The sequence below is a fragment of the Rhinatrema bivittatum genome, chromosome 1 (genome assembly GCF_901001135.1).
Source record: "Rhinatrema bivittatum chromosome 1, aRhiBiv1.1, whole genome shotgun sequence".
In the NCBI taxonomy this organism is placed as follows: domain Eukaryota; kingdom Metazoa; phylum Chordata; class Amphibia; order Gymnophiona; family Rhinatrematidae; genus Rhinatrema; species Rhinatrema bivittatum.
Genome location: NC_042615.1, coordinates 127,459,508 through 127,487,482, shown reverse-complemented (window position 1 = coordinate 127,487,482; position 27,975 = coordinate 127,459,508). Strand labels below are relative to the sequence as shown.

The 27,975-nt window shown below is 44.4% G+C and overlaps 1 protein-coding gene across 1 annotated transcript in view; it reads right to left on the bottom strand.

Annotated features, from left to right (window-relative positions):
- The window catches only part of MTMR7 (myotubularin related protein 7), a 121,030-nt gene that overhangs the window by 5,409 nt on the left and 87,646 nt on the right, over nucleotides 1–27,975 (bottom strand). Inside the window, exons 7-12 of the mRNA XM_029587099.1 lie at nucleotides 19,904–20,036; nucleotides 14,389–14,498; nucleotides 12,917–13,042; nucleotides 11,064–11,113; nucleotides 10,350–10,550; nucleotides 3,173–3,307 (exon numbers count right to left, since the gene is read on the bottom strand). Of these exons, the coding sequence (XP_029442959.1) occupies nucleotides 3,173–3,307; nucleotides 10,350–10,550; nucleotides 11,064–11,113; nucleotides 12,917–13,042; nucleotides 14,389–14,498; nucleotides 19,904–20,036 (755 nt within the window). The remainder of the gene's footprint in view (nucleotides 1–3,172; nucleotides 3,308–10,349; nucleotides 10,551–11,063; nucleotides 11,114–12,916; nucleotides 13,043–14,388; nucleotides 14,499–19,903; nucleotides 20,037–27,975) is intronic.

The window sequence follows — 27,975 nt, the reverse complement described above, 5'->3', positions numbered from 1 at the left end:
TGTACTGTATTTGGAAATTAAATCAGCTGTGTATATATATTACCTGACTGTGCAACGGCGCTTGTCTGCAGATATTATTTGGACCAAGGTAGACCATGAAAACCGTACATGAATTTTCTGTTTTTCAACTACACCCTGTAGAAAATGACCTCAGCCACCTCAGGCCGAGGTCATTTTCAAAAGGGTAAATTCCAGGCCTATTGCTGGCATTCACTCCAAGTTTGATTCCAGTCAGCCTACTCTTAGGAAAGTTATTGTGCCTCTAGATGGACAGAATCAATCACCACATAAGTGTTTTTCCTACTTGAGTTGAAAAGCCCTTAAAAAGAATTTGTTAAAACCTAAACTTTTTTTTTTTTTATTTTATGCTACCAGATATAAACACTTTTCTTGTGGAGAAAGTTTTAAGACAAAACAATTTGTAGCTGAAGGATTTCTGCACTTATGTCCTTTAAACCATTTCTAGTGATGGACTTAAAGTAGTAATGCCACAAGATGGATGACATACAGTGCCTTGTAAAAGTCTTCACATTCTATCTAAAAAAATAAATAAATAAAAGTGCCTTAGTTTGTCCCATTGATCTACACAACACACGTTACACTTTCATCATGAAAGAACAATTATAGACATATTCCAAAAGTAGTTAAGAATAAAAAACAAACAAAAAAAAAGTCTTGATTGCATAAGTCTTCACCCGCCTTCACTTATTGGTGGAAGCCCCTTTTGCAGTGGCAGCAGCCATGAATCGTTTAAGATGTGTCTATCAGCTTCGCACAGTGGGATAGTGCAGTTTTTGCCCATTCTTCTTAGCAGAAGAACTCAAGCCCTTTCAAGTTGGCTGGTGGTTGTTTTTGGACCACAGTTTTCAAGTCTTGCCATAGATTTTCCACTGGATTCAGGTCTGGGCTTTGACTGGGCCCAGGTGAGGTCATTCACTTTCTTCTTGCTGAGCCATTCCATTGTTGCTTTTGCTTTGTGCTTAAGGATCATTGCCCTGTTGAAATCTTCTCCCCAGTCTATAGCAGACTGAACAAGTTTTCCTCCAGGATATGCCTGCACTTTGCACCACCCATCTTTCTGTCGATCGTCACAAGCCTCCCTGTCTCCACTGCTGCAAAGCAACCCCAAACATAATACTGCCGTCCCCATGCTTTACTTTAGGGCAGGTGATAGCAGGGTGATGTGCTGCATTTGTTTTATTCCACACGTATCGTTTAGCGGTTAGACCAAAAAGTTCCGCTTTGGTCTCATCAGACCACAAAACCTTCTCCCACATGCACTTGCAGCGTCCCCCAAATATTTCTTTACAAATGCAATGCGGCACATCTTACGGCTTTTCTTCAGCAGTGGCTTCCTTCTTGCCACTCTCCTGTACAGGCTATGTTTGTGGAGTAATCTTGAAATTGAACTGTCAACATTTTCCCCACTCTCAGACCTAAGTAATCTTAGGCCTCAAATTTCTGCAGCAGTTTCCTTTACCCCCGGATAATAACTTTGGAGGGATGGCCTGATCACAGAAGTATCTTGGTGGTGCCAAACTTTTTCCACTTTACAAAGATTGACCTGACAGTGACCTAATGGATATTCAAACACACTGACAAGTTCTTTCAGCCTTCCTCTAATCTGTACCTTTAAATAATGTTATTTCAGAGTTGTTCATCTGTGGGGAAAGTGTCTCCAGGTAAAAGTCCTTCACAGGGGACCTTGCCATTTCGAATCATTTACAGAGTTCATTCAGCAGCTCCTTGTTCGTCATGTTTTGACTTTTGCTTTACATTCACTTCATACAACAGAAACAACTTGATTCTTCATCCAGGAGTATTCAAATCAGCTCAGCTACTGTGATTGATCATAGGTGGGCTGTTTAACATATTATGGGCCTTGTTAAGGCAATTTTTTGAACCTCAGCCAATTTGGGTTTGCTGTGACACAGGGTGTGGAGACTTATGCAAGCATTGCTTTTTTTTATTAATTATTTTTTAAATATTTCTATGACAGTTCTTTCACAATGAACTTAAAGAATATGTTGTGTAGATCTCTGAAACAAACTATTTTCTTACATTTTGATTTGTATAGACAGCACAATGTGGAAAATGTACAAATGTGTGAAGACTTTTGCCAAAGCACTATATTTCTTTCGTACCTTGCACAACTGCTGACTCCTATCATGACTTTATGTGGTTGCTAGCTATTTAAACAATTTGTGATGACATTTAAAATAATCACCAGTATTTCCAAAATTAGAAAAATATTCAGCAACTAGAACAAATTCTTTAAAATTTCCCATTATCCTTATTTTTCTCTAATCTTTACTTTATTCTTAATGCAAAATCAATATGTCTGTTTTTTTTAGAACTGCCTTGGCTGACCCACTCTAGCTCTCAAATCCAGTTCTCGTGACCCTCCAAACTTGTCTGATGTTCAAGATAATCAAAAATGCACATGAACCTTAAACAAACTGTGTACAAATATCTATCATGAATATTCATAATACCATTAAAACAGATCCATTTAAATGTTTATCCCAGAACAGCAGGAATGAAATCCCCATTTTCCAATATATGACAGCACTTAATATAGATGTTCCCTTGCATCACCTACATAACAAAATTGTTCAAATAATACAATAAATCAGTTACCATTCAGCCTGCCCAATTTTGCAAGAACACACAGTCTGCCTTTAGCTTAAATTTAACTCAAAGCAATATGGCACTTCTGCAGATTTAGGGCATGCCTGGAACAGCGCTAGGAGGAGAGAGTTGGTAATGTGTTGTACAAGGGACTGTGTGAATGCGTATACACAAATCGGATGACTCTCTACTGGGCAGACTGGATAGACCACTTTGGTCTATCTGCCATCATATGATACAACGTAATATTCCTGAATCCACTGAAAAGCCACATTATGCCAAAAAGTACTGCACCGTGACTGCCCAGTGTTTAAATTTGGCTCTTCTGCTTCATTTGGAGCTTTGTAAACTCAGCTCACACAAGCAATTTTTGTTCTGTCTCCTTATTCTAAATCTTGAAAGGAGAAGTTATACTACGGACAGGCATAATACAGGAATCCACGATTCTATTCTGCTTTCTTGAAAGTGCTGTTACAGCAGAAGGTAATAAAAAAAAAAAAGCTACAATATTCTCCCAAAAGAAGTATTAACAAGCACATACTTGAACCTGCAGGGGTCGGTTTGGGGGCAAAGGGTCCCCTGGGTTTGACTGTGGTCTGGCCTGTAGACAGGATTCATGTAGTCCATGCGACTTTTCCACAAGTGATCCCAAAGTGAATAGGTTCGTTCTTGAATTCTAATAACCAATGCAAAAACAGAAGTGAGGAAAAAATCATTCTGGTTTTGGAATAATACTGTCTGTTCTCTGTACTATAGTTTTTGCACAGTAGCATATGCAGCAGGAATTGAGATGAACTGATGCACTAGATTTCAATTTAGATGGAAGGGGTATGCTCTAGGGTTTTAAGGACCAAGTAAAAAAAAAAAAAAAATGAAAGTGCTCTATTGTATGTTACCATCGAATTACGCACCTATTCTCTGACAGTTTATTTACAAAAATTTGTATCCCTCATGAATCCACTATTCATGGCAGATCACATGATAAAACATACATAATAAAAGCTAAAAGAGAAAACAGCCACACCGAAAATTTGGAGCTCTCTTACAATACTGCCACTTAAAAACAAAATCAATTATAAAAGAAAAATACAAACACGACATTACCTTTTTAAAACCATATGTTATTACAGGTAAGTCCATAGAATAGTCATAAATTTCTCTCTCACATACAAGTGTAAGCACATTCAGAGAAATGTATGGGAAAAGCAGACTGTAGATGGTCTTGTTTGCAATGATCACAAATGAAGGAAGGTATTTCTATAATCCATAAGCTAGCCATGGAAATCTCTTCCTTAACAAGGCAAGCCCTTTATCAACTGGTTCACCGTTATGTATTTTGCATTTGCTCTACAAAACCATTTGTTTAAGAAGATGTAAGCCAGGGGTGCATAACTCTGGTAGTGGAGGGCCATAAACCAGTCTGGTTTTAAGGAGAAAAGCACACGGCCCAATTTTTAAAACCCGGCGTGCGTCAATACCGGGAGATACGCGGGTGGCCAGGCTGCGCATGCGCCGAGCGCATTTTCAGAGCGGTCTGGCCTTGCATGTATCTCCCGGTACACACGTGGAAGAGCCGGGTTTCTGAAAAGGAGCAGGCCGGGACAGCGCCATTTGGCACTGTCTCGGTGAAGTGCGCGCCGGCATGTGGAACTTAATTCTGCTTGTGAGAGCAGGTAAGTTCTGAAATAAAATAAAATAGGTTAATTAGGGTGGGCTAGGGGTCGGAGCAGAGAGGAAGGATAGGGGGTTAGAGAAGTTCCCTCCCAGTCCGCGCATGTTATAAAATCTGTGCGTCCATGTTCGCGTGCCGGGAACCGTGCAAATATGGACGCCCACATGTACTTTTTAAAATTTACCCCATAGTGAATATTCATGACCCATCGGTGACCCTCATGAATATTCATGACCCTCATGAATATTCATGACCCAGCTGTGCATCCTCTGATGGAAAATAAATTCCTAAGGAGGCCATTTCAGGCTCTAAGGACTGTAAATATCCTTGCATGTGTTATTTGTTTTCAGTTTTTATTTTATTTTTCCTAGCGATTTCAATGTTATAACAAAAAATATCAGAGGAAAAAGGAAAATTGGTTCTTACCTGCTAATTTTCGTTCCTGTAGTACCAAGGATCAGTCCAGACCGCTGGGTTGTGTCTCCCTCCTTCAACCACCTAGCAACCGTAGCTTTGGATGCCTTGTTTCCTCGTCTAGGACCAGTCAATAAGACAAACAAATGATCCGATAATCGAAAAGCATTGGTCACCTCTAGATAGCGAAGGAGAACCCGGCGCACATCCAACTTATGCAGATCCTTATCCGTCGCAGAAGTTGGATCCAAATTCGGGAAGGCCGGTAACTCTACCGCCTGATTGACATGAAAAGCCGATACCACCTTGGGCAAGAAGGAGGGAACGGTCCACAGCGAAACTCCAGAATCCGAAATACGAAGATACGGATCCTGACACGACAAAGCTTGAAGCTATGAAATTTGCCGTGCGGAGGTAATGGCTACCAAAAAAACAGTCTTGAGTGTCAAATCCTTCAACGTAGCCTGCCGGAGGGGCTCAAAAGGAAGACCACAAAAGCCCTTAAGAACTAAATTCAAGCTCCAGGCAGGACAAATTTGTTGTACCGGCGGGCGCAAATGCTTGGCCCCCTTCAAAAAACAGGACATATCTGGATGAGCTGCCAGCAAAAAGCCATCAATCTTGCCCCGCAGGCAACCCAGTGCCACGACCTGCACCCGGAGAGAACTGCAAGCTAGACCTTTCTTCAGTCCCTCCTGCAGGAAGGATAGGATGTGTGCCACCGAAGCCAGACACGGGGGGACATTCAAACCTTGGCACCAAGAGTCAAAAACTCTCCAAACACGAATATAGGCCTACGACGTGGACGATTTCCGTGCTTGCAAGAGGGTGGAAATAGCTGAATCCGAATATCCCCTCTTCCTCAATTGCCTCCTCTCATAAGCCAGACCACTAGACAAAAGCGATCCGCTCAATCTAAAAATACTGGACCTTGTCGAAGAAGATTCGGAAGGTGGGTGAGATGCACCGGACCATCGATCGCCAACGAGATCAGATCTGCAAACCACGGCCTTCGGGGCCTCTCTGGGGCTACCAGAATGACAGACCCTACGTGGTTCTCTATCCGATGCACGATCTTGCCCACTAGTGGCAAGGCGGAAACACATACGGTAGTACGCCGCGAGGCCACGGAAGGACAAGAGCATCCACTCCTTCCGACCCGTGGTCTCTCTGACGACTGAAAAACCAGGGCACCTTTGCATTTGTCCGAGTTGCCATCAGATCGAGGTGTGGAACCCCCCAACGATGAGTGATCAGCCGGAAAGCTGCGACGGACAATTCCCACTCGCCAGGATCTAGATGCTGGTGACTAAGAAAGTCTGCCTGCACATTGTCCACCTCGGCTATGTGCGAGGCCACCAACCGGACCAGATGTCGCTCTGCCCATGTCATGAGCCTTTCAGCCTCCCAAGCCACAGACCGGCTCCTGGTTCCCCCTTGGCGGTTGATGTAGGCTACTGTTGTCGCGTTGTCTGACAAGACTCGCACCACACACTGAGCTACCAGAGGGAGAAAAACACGTAATGCCAGGCGTACCACCCTGGTTTCCAATCGATTGATTGACCACGTCGCCTGATAACTTGTCCAACGACCCTGAGTGGATTGTGACTGGCAAACTGCTCCCCAACCAGTGAGGCTGGAATCTGTCATGACTATTACCCACTGCGGGTCCTCCAGGTCCATCCCCTGTAACAAGTGGGCCGGAATCAACCACCAATCGAGACTGGACCTGGCTGGTCCATCAGTGGCAAAGGCAGGCGAAACTCCTCCGATTTCGGATCCCACCGAGAAAGCAATGCGCGTTGTAATGGTCTCATATATGCCCACGCCCAGGGAACCACCTCCAAAGTAGACGTCATGGAACCAAGTACCTGCAAATAATCCCATACTATGGGCAGGGGTAAGGACATGAGCCAATGGATCTGTGCCACTAACTTGAGCCTCCTCTCCCGAGTGAGGAAGACCTTGCCTACCGAGGTATCAAAACGTGCTCCCAGGAAGTTGAGAACCTGAGATGGTACCAACTGGCTCTTGGCAAAATTGACCACCCAACCAAGGGACTGGAGCTGGAGTAGAACCTTGCTCACTGCTTCCCGACAGAGGCTCTCTGATTTGGCCCGGATGAGCCAATCGTCCAGGTATGGGTGAACCAAGATCCCCTCCCGCCAGAGGGCCGCTGCTATGACTACCATTACCTTGGTGAAGACCCGAGGCACTGTCGCTAAACCGAACGGAAGAGCTTGGAACTGATAATGCTCCCCCAGGACCATGAACTGCAGAAACCGCTGTGAAGATACGCCTCGGTCAGGTCCAAAGAGGCCAAATATTCTCCTGAGTGAACGGCTGCATTGACCGACCGTTGAGTCTCCATGCGAAATCGGGGAACCTGAAGTGCACGGTTGACTGCCTTGAGATCCAATACTGGCCGTAAGGACCCCTCCTTCTTCGGGACTACGAAATAGATGGAGTACCTGCCAGCCCTGCGCTCCTCTGGAGGGCCCGGAACAATAGCCCCCAGGGATTTCAAGTGACTCAGGGTTTGCCCGACTACCTTTTGCTTGGCCAGAGAGCCGGTGGGAGAAATCAGAAAAAGATCCCTTAACGGGCGGGCAAAATCCAACTCGTAACCATGGGCGATGATATTGAGGACCCACTGGTTCAACATGATCCTGACCCACTCCTCGAGAAACAGGGAGAGACGACCTCCCACCACTGGAACCGGGGAGAGGGTCGGAACACCTTCATTGGGACTGCTTACCTCGGGTGGCCCCTTGAGAGCCTTCCTCCTGAAATGGCCTCCGACCACGAAAGGAAGTACGCCAAGTCTGAGCTCTCTGAGTCTGTTGTCGGGCGGGAAAAGTGGGTGGTCGCAACTGCCGAAATCTGCGCTGTCCTCGGAAACAGTAACACGCTGCCCCAAAGGGCCTGGAAGACTTAGGCTTGTCTTCTGGCAATTTATACATCTTATTCTCCCCAAGAGACTTAATAAGGGCGACAAGTTCCTCACCAAACAACGTCCGCGGACCAGTTCCAGAGCAAGAGAAGCCGTCTAGCCGAAACTGCAGTGGCCATGTTGCGTGAAGATGCCCGAAACAGATCATATAATGCATCCGCTGTGTAAGCTACCGTGGACTCCATCCTATTCGCCTGATCTGCTTCCTCTGGTGGCAACACCTGTGATGTGAGCATTTGCTGGACCCACCCGAGGGTTGCTCGCTGCATGAGGCTACTGCAGACCGCCGCTCTAACACAGAGCGCTGACACCTCAAAAATGCGCTTGAGGAGGACTTCTAGCCGCCTATCCTGTAAGTCCTTAAGAGCCGTCACTCCCGTAACAGGAATGGTGGTCCGCTTGGTGACCGCAGTAACCGACGCGTCCACCTTGGGAATCCTGAGGATATCCAATGCTTCCTAGGGTAAAGGGTAGAGTTTGTCCATTGCCCGTCCCACCCGCAGGGTCGCGTCCGGAGATTCCCACTCCCGAGTGACCAACTGCTTAAGCACTGGGTGGAAAGGAAAAGTGTGGGGCAGGGCACGCAGCCTCGAGAGTACTGGTTTCCCCTTAACTGGCTCCGAACTGGGGACTGGTGCCTCCAGGACATAGGGGATCAAGGGATCCAACTCCTCCCGGCGAAACAGCCAAGAAATCCGGGGGTCATCCCCCTCTACTGGAGCGGACTCATCAACACCCCCATCTAGGTTTTGGAGGAGAGCATCCAGAAAAGATCCCAAGGGAGCAGGATCCTGAGCCCCCCCAGAGGCCGAAAGGGCATCCAGAGACGTGTCCCGCCGCGCAATCTTCGCGGGAGGGGGCTGCTCATCCTGCTGATGAGCTTCCACCTCCAAAAAAGCCCTATGCATAAGTAAAATGAATTTTGAAGAAAAAACTGACTGGCCCTTTAAGGGATCCGATAGATGAGGGGGAGGAGGAGGAAGAGGAGGGGGGAGGACCGGGCTCCCTGAGGGGGCAGGCCCCGGATCGCGCGGTTGAACGGGACTCAGACTGGGAGGAGAAATTGGAGAATCCTCTACCCCAGTCGGCAGGCAGGGCTCCGACAAAATGGCCACCGTTCCCGTGCGCACCGGCGACGGACCCGGATGCGATCGCGATCGCTATTCCGTGCCTCGTGGCAAAATGGGCCCAAAATCTCCCCCAGAAGAGCCCTCCCCACCGGGGAGGCAGGAGGCGCAACCCCGCCTCCCCACATGCTGAGCACGATAGCCTTCAAGGCATCTGGGGGGGTTTCCAAACAGCGCAGTAGGAAAGAAAAAGGAAGAACTTAAAATACCCTGCCGACTTGCGGCCTTCCGGAGCTCTGGGAACGCTGCAGCACCCGGGGAAACTCGTCTCGGGGCGCCGAGGGGAGGGACCAGTCCACTGGTTAATCCCCCTCCAGAGATAGACGGCCCTCCGGGAACAAGGCTTTTAGAGCTGCCAGCCCCTGCCTTTCCTCTACCTCTGCTGAGTGAAAAGCCTGCGAAAATAAAACCGCACTGAGCTTTTTTTTTTTTTATACAACCAACTTGCTGTAGCCAAAGGTGTTAACTAAATCATCCAGAGCCTTAGAACTCTGTAAAAAAAAGATGTAACTAAATTTAAAGAAATTGAAAAATCAGGACCGCAGGTTCTGTCAATCCTTCTGCTGAGAGTCAGAGAAAATACTGCGGGATCGCAGGTGGCACACCAGGTTAAGAGGGGTGCCTTTTCAGTTTTTTTCTCTGACTCCCTCTGCTGGAAGGGAGACACAACCCAGCGGTCTGGACTGATCCTGGTACGTACAGGGAATTGACTTTTCCACTGATTTTCTCCTGTTTGTTATAACAAAGTCATTTTCTGACAGATTTTTTTCAGTTAGTAACATTGAAAATTCCCAGGAAAAAAATTAAAAACTGAAAATAAAGGTCCCTAGATATGTGATATCAGCCACCAGCTGAGAGATGTTTCTTGCATCTATTCAGTTACAAGAGCAGATCACTCTAGAAGGGGCGACCCAGGGGAAGGGGGCAGATAGGAGAATTTTGTGGGGAGGTGGTTGGAGATGGGAATGATCCTGGGTTTTAGTCAGTCCTTGTGATGGGACTACTAGTTCTCAGTCGCTTTGGGTTTTACGTCGAGGAAGAGGACATATGAATACAAAATATAATATGCTTTGTGTAATTGCTTCTGAAAATGTATTTAACAGTACCTCAGGGTATAAGGCAGAGCCTATCAAAACTCTCTCTGTCTTCATCTGCTGGAGGGGAGGCAAAACCCAGGCGTCTGGACTGATCTGGACTGATCCTGGTACGTACAGGGAAATCTGAACCAAACTGGAAAATAATGCTTTCTTCTACATCTGAATGTTATATGGAAGGGGTTTTAGATTTGTGCAAAAAATTGCAAGAACACATGATCAGAAGATTTTGCATTCCAAATTCCTATTATAAAACATTTATACAGCGGCCACCTCTTGATGGCAAAACCGTAAAAACAATTTCTTTTTAAATAAAAGCATACACATTACAGGATACGGTAAAATGGTAAACTCCACATACAGGAAAATGGTATTTGGGAAACATTTCAGAAAGTGTTAGAGCTGAATGTTTCCTGAAAATTGTCCATGTGTTGGTATACCATCCAAGGTCCTCCTACCTTATTTCCTTTCTTTCCTTCTGGCTGTTGCACAGAAAGTTACCAAACTGGGAGGAATAGATGTGGTGCTGAATATGTACCAGAAACCTCTCATTAAACTCAAATGCACAGGGAAACTGCTCCATCAGCTGCCAAACACATTCTATAAACTGGTCAAGGACCGGGGAGATTTCCTTTGGGTCACCATCCAAAATACCATACCTAATACACAAAGCACAAGCTGAGATCAGAAGAGACACCCTTATTTTGAAGCAAAAGCCGACAGAAATGGTCCTTGCTAAACTGGAAACTAAATAAAATGCAATTTTTACTTATTTTATGGTAGTCGTGTACTACAGAGATTTCAATGCAAGGATCCTTTACCACGGATTTAGCACATAGGATTTTAATGTTTTTTCATTTATAAAAACCAAAGTACAATGTATTTGACAATTAAGCTATGCGGGAAAAGGCCGAGCACAGTAAGAATGTCAAGATAAGCCTTATGGTCTTTTCTAGATCTAATGTGAAATGCACTTTGGCTACCTCCAATTTGCTCAACTTTAGCTGGTGTGATCAGTATTTTAAGAGAATTTGAAATTATCCAAAGTGTTTCAACATGTGCTTACTCCAAATTATCGTACATCCTGGTCTGAATTAAGTATACATCAATTTGGTTTAAGACAAGGCAAAGGTTGTGGCATCTGATAAACGTTTTTAGTACAGTAGCCTTACCGGTGATTAAATTTGTGGCCAAACGAAATCCAGTCTTTTTCAATTAGCACCTTAAAATGCAAAGGAAGAGCATGTTTAGGCAAGTATGCACCATGATACAAAATAAGTTTTCCATCCCAGTAAACAGGATACTAGACTTGCCTTTCAGTTTTTAGATTTAATGAAACACTACATTGCCTGGTGGGATAATGCAAAATACTAATCTACAGCTATCAACAAACTTCCCCATGACAAACTGCTGCAAGACTTCAAACTCCATTACATTTTGAATCTGTCTTTAGTTGGACTGATCTCAGTATGTTAACCATAGAACTGGACATGTAAAAATATTGCCAAGAACATTAAATTAATTATTCTAGTTTGGGGGTTTGCAACTCTTCTGGAGAGAAACAAAACATGCAAACTAACCAGGTTCTAAGACAAAATGACCGTAACTTTTAAACAGGCGCGCAGGCATACATGCTGCCCTCGCCCAGGGAAGCGGCCATGCGCACTTGTTATAAAATAGCCTGAATGCATGCACATGTGCGCAATTTTAAGTGGCTGTGCGCCTATGCATACAAAACCCGCTTCTACCACATAAGTGGGGGTATTTTAATAGACACGCGTGCTGACGCCAGTACCAGTTTTCCCAGTTCGCCCAGGTAAGGGATAGAACTTCCAAACCACCCCCTAGTTTAATAGCCTCCCTTCTCCCGTTAGCCCCCACCCTTAAAACCCCGCTGCTCTAATTATTTATTATTATTTTATTACTTATACGTCCTTCATAGCAGAAGTAAAGTTGTTTGGCAGGGGACCCTGGTGCGCGCCTGGCTGCATAAGTATTTAAGTGCTAATTTAAAGCTGACATCCAGGAACACCCATGCTCTGCCCAGACCCCGCCCCTTTTTTGGATTTTTTCATTTATGCATGTAACAGGAGATAAGCGCATACACGGGCAGCTTTTAAAATCCACTTGGCGCGTAGCAGTCCGACTTGTGTGTGTTATCGCCCGGTTTTGGCACGCAGCAGGCTTTTAAAATTCTCCTGCATGCATATAAATTTAACAAGCATCTGAGCAACACTGGCTTGCAAGAACAAAATCCATATATCGTTCCTAAATTCAAATAACACACTGAATTTTTCGTTAGGAAACAGGCTCTCCAAATAGCAGAATTCAGTATCTACCAGTTGGAAAAGAAATACCCTGTTCTAGGATGGGTAAAATAACTAATGAAATTAAATATGAGTCACTATGACCTTCAGTCTTGATGATGCAGGTTAGGCTGGAATGTTATTTCTATTAAGTTGCTTAACATTTAACTTAAATTGAGTATGACATTATCTTCTCACAAATAATCATGACAAGCCATCAATATGAAGCCCAATGCAGAGAGATTATTATTGTGGTGCAAGACCAGCAGATCTGACTTAATGACAAATTCTAGTTGTAAGTTACATCCTCTTCTGTCAAAACATATCAGCAACTAATGCAGATGGGACTCCCCTCTACCTACTGTACCCGAACATAACTCGCCTGAGCTACAAATGAAAAGGCGCGAGCTACATCCAAATCCAGAATTTCAGTAAATAACATACAGACGCTGCCCTAGCCACTCAACATGCATGATTGAATGGGAACTAGGGCGAAGACAGGGAGTGGTGATCCCACTAAACAAGCGCAAATCCCAGCAATACTACCATGGCACAATACAGTAAAACATCCTTTTGCTTCTAAGAACAAAAACAAAGAAGTAATGAAATTACAAAAAAAAAAAAACGGGGATACCTTGACATCTAAAACATGAAACCTTCCAATTTGGATATATAATTTTCATATGAAATGTAAATGAAGCTCTAAGAGGCCCGCTTACCATAAATCCTTTCAATGTTCTGTAATACGGATCCAGTAAAAGACTTGCCACTGAGCACACCTGAGCAGTCCTATCCCAGCCATCCGAGCAGTGAACAAGCACACTTGTTGCTTCAACTGCTACTGCCTATGAAAAAAGTAAAGACAATATATAAGCAAACAGCAGAAAACACCAGAGGGGCTTCGTTTTTGATCAAGATGAAACAGATTCTATCCCAAGGATTCCCTACTAAACATAAACAGGACTGAGGTGCAGTAAGACAGCATGACTGAGAAAGTTCTATTAGAATTCGGGAATGGAGCAGAAGCAGCCGTGAAGCCACAAGGAAATAAGATATGTTGGATCATTTACAGGGAGAGGTTATATCATTTGGCATAAAACCCTGCCATCTCCTCCTTCCCACAAGGCCTTATGAGGATCGGGGGAGGACATTTAATGTAGACTGTGTCTCTTCACTTACAGCACAAAACTTATCTGGTGAATTCAATGTCATACTCCATGGATCGGCAACCTTTCTGGGTTGATATCTATGTGGTGAGAGGAGGTCCTCCGATGAGACCAAGCCACATCCTCTTGAGTGCTGGTACCGCAAGCAGACTCAGAACCCATGGGCCAGCTGTACTGATCTCACACGAGTGCTGAAACTACTCAAGGTGCTGGTATTCCAAAGAGGTGCCTCATGCTGCCCAGGAGATCTTCCCGCTCCACTTTACTACCTCCTTCCTAGTACAGGCAAATCTTCCAATTCACCCTCAAGTCAATGACTTTTAGTGACAGTTGTCAAGAAATAATTCAGGTGCCCCTCATACAACATCCTCTCCAAGAACAAGCATGCATGACTATACAGGTTTTGCCCTAGCTCCTCTACATTGTCATATTGTCCAGAAAAGAAGATTGGAAATCAGCACTATTCCTGGAGAAGAGAAAGCATTGTAGCAAAAACATGGCAAAGTCAATAACTACCACCATGTGCATCAGATCGCTCAGTTTGTATGTGAATCTTTGATGTTGCATCTAAAACAAATTAACAGGGTCATTCATCAAATCGCATTACAGCCTTATCATGGGCGTTTGAGCCCTAACACCCATGAAAACACCATAATGCATGCGATAAATAATGCATTGTGAGATGCATATACAAATTTTTAAACTAGTTAAAAGGAAAGCGTTTATGAAAATGAGGGGCATTTAATGTTATCACACTGAAAATCAAGAGAGAGAGAGAGACTCTGGGGTGGCACACATACTAGTCATCTATTTATACCACTGTAGAAGAATCAACTAGTAACTCGAGGTGAGGTTTAGGTGGTGGTCTAGGGTTTGGGGGCAGTTTTACATGCACAGTCAGAGGTATGAACACAGTACACATCAGTGAAGATTTGATGTGATTTGGAGTGAGGAAAGGTACATTGTACAAATCTCATCTTTGTGTACCTTTCACATCAAATCACAGTTAGATTACTTCTGCTTACCTTTGCAATAAAAATGCCTGCATCAATGATGGCTTTAATGTGCTTCAGCCAGCCCGAATTTTCTAATCCCCAGAGGAAGTCTGCCATTGAAGGGGATCTCAGCTCACAAACTGCAAAGAATGGCATGTTTTAGACATCAAGTGGGCATACTTCATGTTTCCTAGTGCTTAACAGATCAGTTCACACCTTATACACTACCAATATACAGCTGTACTGCAGGTGTTTAGGTTGAATTGTCTAGTCAGACTATCTAATCCATCTATTTTCTGCAACCATGACTACACATTAGTTGCATTACAGTTTTGAATAGGGGCAAACTAATATCTCCTCCTTTCCTGTGTACAATCAGCTGAGCAATACTAATCACTTCCTGTTTATATAGCGCTACAAGGTGCACTTTACAGACACAAATTGTCCCTGCTCCTTGAGGCTTACAATCTAGTCATGACATGCAGACAAAAATCCGATGAGAGGCTTTCAGTTAAAGATAGAGGGGCTATGGTAAGTGTTCATAATTGTTCCAAGCAGAGATACTAATAAAAGGATTATACATAACTCATAATATACCTTACAATCAACTTCCTTCAGTACAGCTTAACTTGGAATTTCACACTATATTTCCATCACAATGCAGTTCTGAATACAACCAGAAAGGTTCCCAAATATTATCATAATTCTCTAGTTTTCCCTTGAGAGTATATTGATCACAACAATTTTAGAAACTTGGTACCACTTGGGATACTTAATAATAATAATAAACAAAATAGTGTGAATCAAGCACTACTTTTGGGATCTGCTGGTACTTGTGACCCAGACTGGCCAGCTAGAACCCAGACATGTTTCGGCTCCTGGACTCAAGGATTCCTTCAGCGCAGCCTCAGCACTCACTGCAGATCCTTAGTTTATGCATCAAGCCTTCATGGAGCTGGACTTTTCTTTTTGGCAAGGTAGGCTTGCTGTCTGACCTTCCAGCCCCAAACTGCTTAGGGTGGTATCTGTGTGCAAATACTGCAGCCCAAGGCATGCATCATGGCCTTGCTCCCAATATATGTAATAAATGATGGCCAGTTACAGACATCACCTGTTTGTGTAACCTGCCACTGCACGGTCCTTTCAGTTTAACAGGATTTCACAGGGGTAGGCTTTGGGTAAACAATCTGTCCACTCCTTCCACCCTCCATGCACTCTTGTGAATCCAAACAAAACTACAAAATCCACTCTCTCAGAGTCCAACCCTCTCATTCATTTCCTGACACTCTCCAGATACAGAAGATGCAGGTTTCAAACATGACATATATTAACACATTCAATAAAATCCCAAAGTATCAGCACATCAGCAGATACTATCCAATGCAATTTATTCAATCGTGCTTGTAACTCTGAGACTCACTGTTAATGGAACTGCTGTAACTCCATGGTGCTCACGCAGAGAAAATATGCCCATGTCTCAGCAAAAGGAGTCCCAGAAAACTAGCTGGCATTATCCTCCCTGAAGCCTCCAGATTGCTCTACCAGGGAGCTGGATTCCTCTAGAACAGCTTGCTGAAAGAGCTGATGTGGCTTGTTTCAATGCCTTCCATTGAGTGACCTCACCAAGGCAAAAATACAAAGAATGGCCACTAGGGGTCACTGGAATCCCATGTAGTCAGTAACCATGGCTTACATTTGTACTAAGGGCAGAAATTGAAACTGCTGGCTTGCTTCTGACATGGTAAGAAAAATCAAGGCAAAAATCAAGCAAAACTGAAACTGGTTTGTTTTTTTTCTTTTGAAGACTGAACAACTTGGGAAGGGGAAGGCAGGGATAAAAAAAAAATAATCGATCAAACTGCCGCATGCTTATGAGAGGGGAAGAAAAGAAACCTCATAATCAGACCAGGAACAACAAATAAGTAAAAAAAAATAAAAAATAAAATCTCAGGTGATATAAATGCCATAATCTGCCTAGGAGAATAAGGCTTCTTTTTTTTTTTCCAATCAAAAAAAAAAATTTTGCAAGACAGCAGGACTGCTAAGAGGCTGACAAGTTCAGATGTTTCTGGGTGGATTAAAAACTGAGGGCATGACAGGGCCACAGCACACACTTCCTCTGTGCCTCTCTCACAACACAGACACGCTTCCTCTATCTCTCTTTCACACACACATATACACACACACACACAGTCTCTCACCCAGCATGAATGTGAGAGAGAGAAAGGGAGCATATTTTGCGTGCATGTGTGTCCTCAGTCAGTGACAATCTTAGGATGTCAAATATGGAGAGCTGGAGATTTTTAAAATCCTTATTAGTTTTAATTATTAAGAACATGCCATACTGGGTCAGACCATTTTCCAACAGTGGCCAATCCAGGCCCACCGGCACGCTCTGCGCGCGCCGGTGGGCCTATGTAAAATGGGCTTACCGGCGCGCAGGGCCCTGCTCACCTAAATCCGCCCGGTTTTGGGCGGATTTGGGCGAGCAGGGCTCTGAAAATCCGCCCCTTAGAGAATAGCCACTGCCATTAGCAATGGTTACATGGAATAGACTTAGTTTTTGGGTACTTGCCAGGTTCTTATGGCCTGGATTGGCCACTGTTGGAAACAGGATGCTGGGCTTGATGGACCCTTGGTCTGACCCAGCATGGCATTCTTATGTTCTTATGTTCTTATGTTCAAACAGTAAGTCTATCCCATGTTACCGTTGCTAGTAATAGCAGTGGCAATTTTCTAAGTCAACTTAATTAATAGCAGGTAATGGACTTCTCCTCCAAGAACTTATCCAATCCTTTTTTAAACACAGCTACACTAACTGCACTAACCACATCCTCTGGCCACAAATTCCAGAGCTTAATTGTGCATTGAGTGAAAAGTAATTTTCTCTAATTAGTTTTAAATGTGCCCCATGCTAACTTCATGGAGTGCTCCCTAGTCTTTCTATTATCCGAAAGAGTAAATAACTGATTCACATTAACCCGTTCTAGACCTCTCATGATTTTAAACACCTCTATCATATCCCCCCTCAGCCGTCTCTTCTCCAAGCTGAAAAGTCCTAACCTCTTTAGTTTTTCCTCATAGGGGAGCTGTTCCATTCCCCTTATCATTTTGGTTGCTCTTCTCTGTACCTTCTCCATCGCAACTATACATTTTTTGAGATGCGGTGACCAGAATTGTACACAGTATTGGGTGTTATTTGATATGTCCCTGTTTTGAAATATTTTATCGATGTTTAGGAAATGTTTAAATTATATATTGGGGGGAGGAGGGGGTTGCCAAAGTAAATATCTGTCCCGGATGCCAAATAGTTTAGGTTCGCCTCTGTGTGCGTGCATAGTAAAAGCTTTAGGTCTTTCCAGAACACTCTGGAACTGATGCCAGTTTGGCGCCAAGCCAGAGGGGTGCAGACCAAAGAAGTCACTGTATCATTTGGGGGAGGTTCTTATATGAATTCCATTTCACTGGGGGGCTTTTCTTTTTTTTTTTTTTTTTTGTATCATCAAATTAGCACACACGTTTTGCAAATAGTGAGCACTTGTTTAAAAGACAGACATGAAACAAAATTGTCATTGCCATTGTCTATATCATTTCAAATAAAGCACATCCCTCAGAAACCATGATTTGTGCTGCAGATTACAGAGAATTTCTCAACAAGGAAACTGTCCCACAGGCCCGGCGCAACCGAGTGTACAAATCGTGCAATTGCACGGAGCGGAACACCCGGGGAGATGGCCTGCTGGCCAGTCGGCAGGTCAGCGCTCTCTCCTTCTTTGGCCCCTGGAAGAGGATATGAGCTCATCTCCTGTTCCGGCGGCTGAGGAAGCAGAGGCCGCGGGGGAGGGGGTGCAGCGGCAGCACGGAGGGGCCACGGAGGCGTAGGGGCGGCGATGGGGATTCTATGCACAGGGCGGCACAGAAGCTAGCACCGGCTCTGCTGTCCCAATTAGGCTTACCAGTGCTGTATAGAAGAAATGTGCCTTAATGTAAACCGTTGTGACGGTTCCCACCAAACGACGGTATAGAAAAATGTTAAATAAATAAATAAATACACGATATACTACCTAGCAGTGGAATTTTTTTTCAGGGAGAGGTGCAAGGTAGAAGGGGTGGTTTGTTTGGAATTTTTAGCTTGCAGTTTCCTCCTGCTCCTTTGTACTTCCTGCTCAATCAGAAACAGGGCTGGTATTTGGATACCTTCATTTGCAACTACTCAGGCACTTTTCCCCTAGTTTTTGTCTGCGCCCCCCACCCCAAACCGTCAACATATCTGGTCTGGTCATTGCAGCAATGCTCCTTGGCCAGGGAGGGACATGTAGAAGGGCTCCTTCCAGAACCCTACAATTATGAGCCCTGAATCCGGCCTCTAGCAGTGACCATGACTCCACTCCCCTCCCCTCCCCTCCCCTCCCCGGAGCATCCCCAGCTCCAGCCAACCCAGGAAGCAAAAGACCTGACTCTGGGATTGAACTAGGGTCTTCCCGCATGGCAGTGCACAAGCAGCAGTAGTTCTGCCTCATTTTAGAATGAGAACTATTTAGTGATCTGAACACTGGATGGACACTTTCTTTTCAGAACATTCCCTGCTGCTATAAGGAAAATCTTTACCAAAAAAAAGATATCACATTAAAGGGAATGTTTACATAACCAAGCTCTATCTAAAAGCTATAAATGGGCTGGCTTGATGACTTCATGCAGAAGACTCCCCGTTCAATTCCTGAGTTGGAGCGACTTCTCCCTGGGTTGGCTGGGGATGTAGTATTGACAGCCCCTTTGTGGGGAGAGGAGGAGCAGTAGAGGCATCCTCAAGCGATGAGGACTCCTGGTGGCCGGATTCAGAGCCCACGTTTGCGGGGTTCCAGCTGGCAGAGGATGGTCACTGTACTGGGTGGGGGTGGAAAGTGAACAATAAAAAAAAAAAAAAATCCCTGGGCAGTTGTGAATAAAAGGCTTAGGGCGCAAGGATTGAAGCCCTGGCTCTGAATGAGTTGGAAGAAATGGCTGAGTCTAAAAAAAAAACTAAAGTAAAAAAACCATAAACGTCTGCCTGTGCCAATACAGAAGACAACTGCAGCTCACTAACATTAAATGCCCCTTTGCTTCCAAGTCACAGGATGTTGACCAAATATTCTTTTTAACCTAGCAAATGTTGCAATTTTAGAAGTTGTGCTAATGGAACTTCTGTGAGCAACATTTCCCTCAGTTTCTGGGCTGACAGTACATCTCTAAATAAAGACAGATTTCCTTAATATTCCTTTCCACTTACTCAGTTTTCTTACAAATACAGGCTCATTGCCAGCTACCAAGCTTAATGCTGGCTGGTGCTTGCTGGTTTCTGCAAGAGCAATGAAAAGGACTTTTCTCCTCCCCCCCCCCCCCCCCCAAAAAAAACCCAACATACCTAAAACCCTTTTTTTTAAAGAAAAAAGCCATTCCCTATTTTATGCAGCCGTGTTCTGAGAACTAGTCCTCTAATGGAACGCAGACCTATTGTTTTGACATAATGGTAAGTGGAGGAACCCTGATAGATTAAAAAATAAATTACCTTCCAGCATTTTTTGGAGACTGTTCCTCATTACATGGATGTTCTCAATGCCTATAAACTGAAATTTGATGTTGGAGTAATTGTCCTCATTCTCATATCCCTTCCCTGCTGCTCGGTTTGCAATGGCATTGAGCTGCGAATGTAAAACACAGATGATGGTCAAGAAGGCAGAAAACAAGTTGCAGATTTATTAAATACAGTTTTCAAATTATTTGCAGTCAGATAAAAGGAAAGGTTTGGTCAAGATGGTTAAAATTATAGACAGCACTGTTGAAATGAAATGTAACACAGCAGATAAGGACCAACTGGCTTTAGCTAAGGCTCCCTCTCAGCTGTCAGAATATTTTTATTTTTGCATTCCAAAACTTTTTTTTTTTTTTAAATGTTGGTCTTTTCACCTTTTCCCCATTAATTTTTCTCAGCAAAATAACTATTTAGCAACAAATAGATCTTTAGCCTGTGGTCTCTCTAGATCTAAGGAAGTGAAAAGGATCAAAATTCCACCATCTAGAGTCCGACTACACTATAATCACACAAACCAAGATCCATCAGGAAACCTGAATCATCTTTTAACTGAATAGATAATCAAAATTCAACTTCAGTCACGTAAGAAGGTTGTCGTCATCATCCCACAGGCTTACTGGTATATACAGAAGACCAAAATGTGTCTTCCACTTTATCAACCCTCCAGAAAAAAGATAGTATAACATAGCCCTTGTAGGGCTTAAACATTTAAAACCATGCTAAATCCAACTCAAGAATTCAAAACAGGTAAATGCCACTTTAAAAGAAGTCTATCGTCCCATTTCAACTCAAAACCAAAAAAGAAATGTAATTCCCTTGATAAAACCTATCATCTGCTCTTCACAAATTTCCCAAGTTGGCAAAGGCTTCAGGACAACACAGGAATCTCTCACAGACGTGCCACTGCATTTATCTAGTAGAGATGTCTATACTGTCAGGTATATGCATACTTATATAAGCACAAATACATGTTACAAAAATTCTAAAGTACTTTACGAAAGTTCTTTTCAATATAAAAACTTATATAAAAAAAAAGCTGAAGTCATTCTATTTAACACAGAACAGGGACAGTACATGTCCAGGCTAATTTAATCACACTGTTCTGGAAGGGCCAACTTTAAAGATGAAAGAGGACATTCAATCCTTGGCTTCTCTGCTGAAATAGCCAACAAGGAAGTCCAGTTAACATCAATCATGATGATGGGCTTCTTTAACATGCATACCTATCCAAAGGAAGCTGGCCTGAACCCGGCTGCTCATCTCCCACAGGTAGAATGACTGTTACTAGCAACCTGAGCCGATTTCGAGCTAATAACCTAGAGGAAAAGTGTTCTATCAATCCACTGAGTCATCTAGTCTTAATTGCTTTTATAAATGACTAGAGAATTTCATTAAAAAGATCTGCCCACAAGATGTCAGTATTTCATAAGCCAAACAGTACAAAGCAAAGACCTACTAAGGCGCCGATACAATAAAAATGCGTTGAAAGCAGGTGCTGAACAGTCAGTTTCTTTAAGCATTTAAAACAAGTACAGAAAAGCATTTTTTTCTGCTTTTCTGTACTTGTTTTAAATGCGCTCAGCTATTAACGCCTGCTCCAGGCAGGCATTAATTGCTGAGCGCTAAATGTGCGTCCTAGACGCACATTATTTTTTTTTGCATCTGGAGTGAATGCTAATAGCCTCAATCACATGCATTTGCATGTGATTAGCGCTATTAGACTCACTCCGTGTCGGACGCATGTTCAATAGGCGCTAATCCCCATATTGCATTAGGGGATTCATTAGCGCCTATTCAACCCGCGTCCGATTGCGGGTTATATAGTGTGCTTAGCTGAGCACACTGTATTGCATCGGCCCCTAAGGAGGTCACAATATGCAAGTTTGCTACTGAGATAAGATACACTCAGAAAACATGGGAAAGAGGAGAAAGAAAAAGAGAGAACATGAAAAAGGAATGAAAACAGTCAAAAAGGGAAATTTGAAAGGTGGGAGTAAACTTGATAGGCAGCAATGAGGAAAGAGATACAGAGCACCAAACAAGAGAGAAGCAAAGTGAATGAAGGTTAAGATTACCAACTGGCTCCATTTTTTTTTTTTATTTCAGGACTTGCTGATCCAGTCTATGGAATGCATGGAATTTAATTCTGTTTGTCTTAGATAATACAAATTACAAGTCTGTGCATGCTATGGGTAAAAATATGCTGAAAAAGGTTGATTGCTTAACTGAAGGCAAACTCCGATTTGCAAAAGTTATATGCAGCTCGTCAAGAGTTGCAGAGCTTAAATATTTCAGAAATTTTGCACCAGCTAGATTTAGTAAAGCAACAACATTTTTAGGGCGGGAATAAAGCTGGGAAATTGCTAGCACATTCCCTAAAAAAGCAAAGAGTATCCACTCAAATACTAAAACTTAAAAGATGGATCAGGGGATCTCTTATACAAACCTAATCAGATTAGGGAGCGATTTCAACAATTTTATACTGATCTATATAAGGCAGATACTTCAATCCATTTGATAGCGTAGATAAATATTTATCCACCATGACTCTACCCTCTCCAGATGGGAAACAAAGGGAAATACTGAACAAAGTAATTACAACCCTTGAAGTATTACAAGCCATTAAGGAGTTAAATATAAGTAAAGCCCCTGGCCTCGATGACTTCACGGGCAAATTTTAAAAACTACATGCCAATCAGACAGCTCCCCCCCTTACTAAATCATTTAATACATTACTGGAGGAATTCTCCCTAGCCCCATGTATGAACGTTGCAGGTATCACTGTTCTGCCTAAGCCAGGGAAAGATCCCACACAGTGTGGGTCATACTGCCCTATATCTCTACTCAATATAGACCTCAAATTACTTGCTAAGATTCTTGCCACCCGTTTAGGGACTCTATTGCCGGACTTGGTCCACGCAGACCAGTCGGGTTTCATACCGGGCCAAATGGCATCTGATAATGGGGTAGATTTTCAGAGCCCTGCTCGCCTAAATCCGCCCAAAACCGGGCGGATTTAGGCGAGCAGGGCCCTGCGCGCCGGGAAGCCTATTTTACATAGGCCTCCCGGCGCGCGCAGAAGCCCCGGGACTCGCGTAGTCCCGGGGTTCTCGGAGGGGGGCGTGTCGGGGGCGTGTCGGGGGGCGGGCCCGGTCGTCGCGGCGTTCCGGGGGCGTGTCGGCAGCGTTTTGGGGGCGGGTACGGGGCGTGGCTACGGCCCGGGGGCGTGGCCGCGCCCTCCGTACCCGCCCCCAGGTCGCGGCCCGGCGCGCAGCAGGCCCGCTGGCGCGCGGGGATTTACGTCTCCCTCCGGGAGGCGTAAATCCCCCGACAAAGGTAAGGGGGGGGTGTAGACAGGGCCGGGCGGGGGGGGGTTAGGGAGGGGAAGGGAGGGGAAGGTGAGGGGAGGGCAAAGGAAAGTTCCCTCCAAGGCCGCTCCGATTTCGGAGCGGCCTTGGAGGGAACGGGGGGGAGGTAGCGCGGCTCGGCGCGCGCAGGCTATACAAAATCGATAGCCTTGCGCGCGCCGATCCAGGATTTTAGTGGATACGCGCGGCTCCGCGCGTATCTACTAAAATCCAGCGTACTTTTGTTTGCGCCTGGAGCGCAAACAAAAGTAGGCTGTTCGCGCTCGTCTGAAAATCTACCCCAATGTGCGGAGAGTACTTAACCTGACTTGGTATGCTAGGACCAACAAAATACCCTCTATTCTAATGTCGGTTGATGCCAAAAAGGCATTCGATCGAGTCCACTGGGCCTTTCTGTTTCAAGTCCTGGAAAAATATCAGCTGGGATCCAACTTTATTCATTGGATACAACAACTTTACACCCACCCAGAAGCGACAATTAAAGTTAATGGAGGCTACTCACCAATATTTGCTGTCGAAAGAGGAACAAGGTAGGGGTGTCCTCGTATCACTCTTACTTTTCACATTTGGCCCTAGAATCATTTGCTACCAGAATACGGGACACACAAGCTATCAAGGGGATAAAAGTGGGACAGATCTCTTAGAAAATACCTATGTTTGCGGACATTTTATTTACCATAAGCGAACCACTGAGCTCGCTCCCATCACTTATTGAGGAATTAACACTCTAAAGCAAGATCTCTGGATTCAAAATTAATAATTGATAAATCAGAAATAATGCAGATATGGCTATTAGGTGCACTTCAAAAGCAATTACAAGAAACATTTTCTTTCAAATGGGCAAAAACAGCTATCCGGTATTTGGGGTAAACCTGAATGGAACAGGAGCAGACCTATTTTCTTTAAAATATAAGCCCCTAGCAAACAAAATGTTTTTGGACCTAGATGTTTAGAATAATTATAATCTATCATGGATGGGTAGAATTGAAACCACGAAAATGAATATCCTCCCTAGGCTACTATACTTAATCTAAACATTACCAATGGAGTTACCTGATACATTTTTTTTAAATTCCTTCAAAAATGAATCTTTAATTTTGTATGGAAAAGGCAGCCACCATGAATTTCAAGAAAGATACTCTATCAACCAAAACCACAGAGAGGACTAGGAGTTCCAGATATTAAAAAAATATTATAACATTGCAAATGACACAACCCAGCAATTGCCATAAATTCTGTAAATGTTTTTTTGGTAAAGTTTGGTAAATGTATTTTGTTAAATTCCTATTGCCTTTCTCTGCTCCTAGTTGTACATTTCCCTGTTTTATTGTAACTGCAATTATTTTCGCTCAGCACTTGTTATTTGTTCTTTTTTATTGTTATTTGTTCTTTTTTATTGTAACCTATTATCATACCCCCCCTGTTTATTGAAAACCGGCATGATGTGATACTTATCACGAATGCTGGTACAGAAAAAAAACTCAAATAAATAAATAATAAATTATCTGGCAGCCCAATTAAAAGCCATCATGAAGTGGCACATAATAGACGGTACAAAACAATGGGTGGAAATAGCACAGAACTTGGCTAATGATATTCCCCTGGGAGATCAGGTATGGCTATCTCGATCTAATAGAGTCCATGAGCAGACTATTTCGCCATATAATCGGCACACCATCAAACTTTGGGACAGATTGAAAGCGGCGCTGGTAGGTACACACACTCTATGGGGATGCCTATTTGCTATAATAAAGGCTTTCACCCTGGTCTTTTGTCAGGGAGCTTTTGCCAATGGCACAGATTGGGAATACAAACCCTAGGACATATATGGGAATTGGATCACATGGTGTGTTTTGCTCAACTCCAAGAAAGATTCAGTTTATCAAATGTAGATAAATTATGCATACATACAGGGGTAGATTTTAAGAGGCGCGCGAACAGCCTACTTTTGCTTGCGCATCAGACTCAAGCAAAAGTACGCTGGATTTTAGTAGATACGCGCGGAGCCGCGCGTATCCACTAAAATCCTGGATCGGCGCGCGCAAGGCTATCGATTTTGTATAGCCTGCGCGCGCCGAGCCGCGCTGCCTCCCCCCGTTCCCTCCAAGGCCGCTCCGAAATCGGAGCGGCCTTGGAGGGAACTTTCCTTTGCCCTCCCCTCACCTTCCCCTCCCTTCCCCTACCTAACCCACCCGCCCGGCCCTGTCTACACCCCCCCCTTACCTTTGTCGGGGGATTTACGCCTCCCGGAGGGAGACGTAAATCCCCGCGCGCCAGCGGGCCTGCTGCGCGCCGGGCCGCGACCTGGGGGCGGGTACGGAGGGCGCGGCCACGCCCCCGGGCCGTAGCCACGCCCCCGTACCCGCCCCCAAAACGCTGCCGACACGCCCCCGGAACGCCGCGACGACCGGGCCCGCCCCCCGACACGCCCCCGACACGCCCCCCTCCGAGAACCCCGGGACTTACGCGAGTCCCGGGGCTCTGCGCGCGCCGGGAGGCCTATGTAAAATAGGCTTCCCGGCGCGCAGGGCCCTGCTCGCCTAAATCCGCCCGGTTTTGGGCGGATTTAGGCGAGCAGGGCTCTGAAAATCTACCCCACAATTAGACCACTATGTGACTTCCCCCCAAATCAAAGCACAACTGCAATTAGAAAAATCTCTGAGGGCCTTTGTTTCACAACGTGTAGGCGCCATAAATTAATATCTAAATTGTATTTATATCTTTTGGGAGGTCTGCAGATTCCCTCTTTCCCCCCCCCCCCCATATTCAGGCCTGGGAGTCAGATATGAGGGAAAGTCCGGCAGAAGAGGAGTGGGACTCATGTTATAGCATTATCAAATGTAGTTCTATCTCCTCTGCTCTTACGGAAAATGACTACAAGATGTTGTACCAATGGTACTACACACCCTACAGATTACATAAAATCTATCCTGCTGTCTCAAGTCAATGTTGGAGGAAATGTGGCTAGGAGGGTACAATGTTTCATGTATGGTGACTATGTCCTGACATTTCTAACTTGTGGGACTCAGTTTTTCAGTTAATTTCTGAGATCTTTGGGAGACAAATCTCCAAGAATCCCAAAATCTGCTTACTTACTTTCCCCTTACCAGAACTTAATAAATATCAACAGACATTGGCAACACAGATAATCATTGATACGCGCATGACAATTGCTGCTGCTGGGAAATAAGAATTGCCCCCAGGGATTGCAGAAGTTCGGTGAAAATTGGCTAATATTTATGATTTGAACAAACTGACGGTGACCCGTCTTGACACTATGGACAAGTTTACAAAAATCTGGAAATATTATGAAACCTGGGTGACGAGTTCAGCTGAAACCCATTAACGGAATTAACCTTTAATTTCCATTGTGTCCTCTTTCTTTGTTTTAGTTCTTTTTAGATACACTACATACAACACAAGCTATGTGTAGAGATGGATGATCTTGAGGAGGGAGGGGAAAATTGAAAAATATATGTGGTCATTGTTATATCTACCTTATAAGTTGCTGTTACATGTGCAAGGCTATGTATGTCTTGCTGTTCGTTTTGGCCTCAATAAAACTTTAAATTAAAAAAAAAAAAAAATATATATATATATATATATATCCACACCTCAGTAAGCAAAGAAGGATCAGTTCATGTATACAACGAGTGGCGCTTAACAGCAAGCCCTCTCAAGGGCCATCCCGTAAGACAAAAAATCGAGTCAGATCTTCGTAAAGAACAGGCCCCCATCACAGTAGATCACTGTGTGCCAGAAGCCGGAAAGGAGAGTTCAATAAGAAGCTTTGCAAATCTGCATACCATAGTCTTCTGGGCCAATCTGGTACCACCAAAAGCACCATCTTCCTGTGACTCTCGATCTACCGAATCACCCTGCCCAACATGGGCCACGGTAGAAGGCCTACAGCAGCTCACCTCTGGCCACTCCTGCATGAAGGCATTGATGCCCAAGGACTTCAGATCTCTCCTGCAAATGAAGAAACGAGGAACCTTTGCAGTGCGAGAAATTGCTATTAGGTCCAAATACAGAAGGCCCCAGCGATCCACTACCCACTGAAATGCGCTTGCCAATTCTCATTCTCCTGGGTTCAGACTCTGTCTGATGAGAAAGTCTGCTCTTACATTGTCTTTTCCTGCAATGTGCGAGGCTGAGATCTCCTGAAGATGCACTTCTGCCCAGCCCATAAATTGGGCTATTTCCAGGGACACATTATTCAGACCGCTCAACCCTGCAATCGATCGCCGAACCACAATCATGCCAACCGGACCACACAGGCTTCCAGCCAATTGATACCCCAGAGATACTCTTCTGCACTCCAGCGTCTTGTGCTGTCAATTCCAGACAGTGAACTCCCAAACCCTGGAGGTTTACACATGTCATGAATACTAGCCAGTCCGGTGGGGTTAAGGAAACCCCCTTTCACAGATGATCCGTTTTAACCACCACTGCAGGTGTGTGCAGATTTCCATTGGCAGATGAAAATGAAACGAATAGTCCTGAGATTGTGGGCTCCAACGAGAGAGCAGAGTGTGCTGAAGAGGACGCTTAAATGCCCTCCCCCACAGCACCACTTCCAGGGTCACCGCCAACAATCCGAGCACCTGTAAATAGGACCACACTGTCTGGCATATTGAGATCAATAGATGCACCTGCATTGTGTTGAACTGAAACACT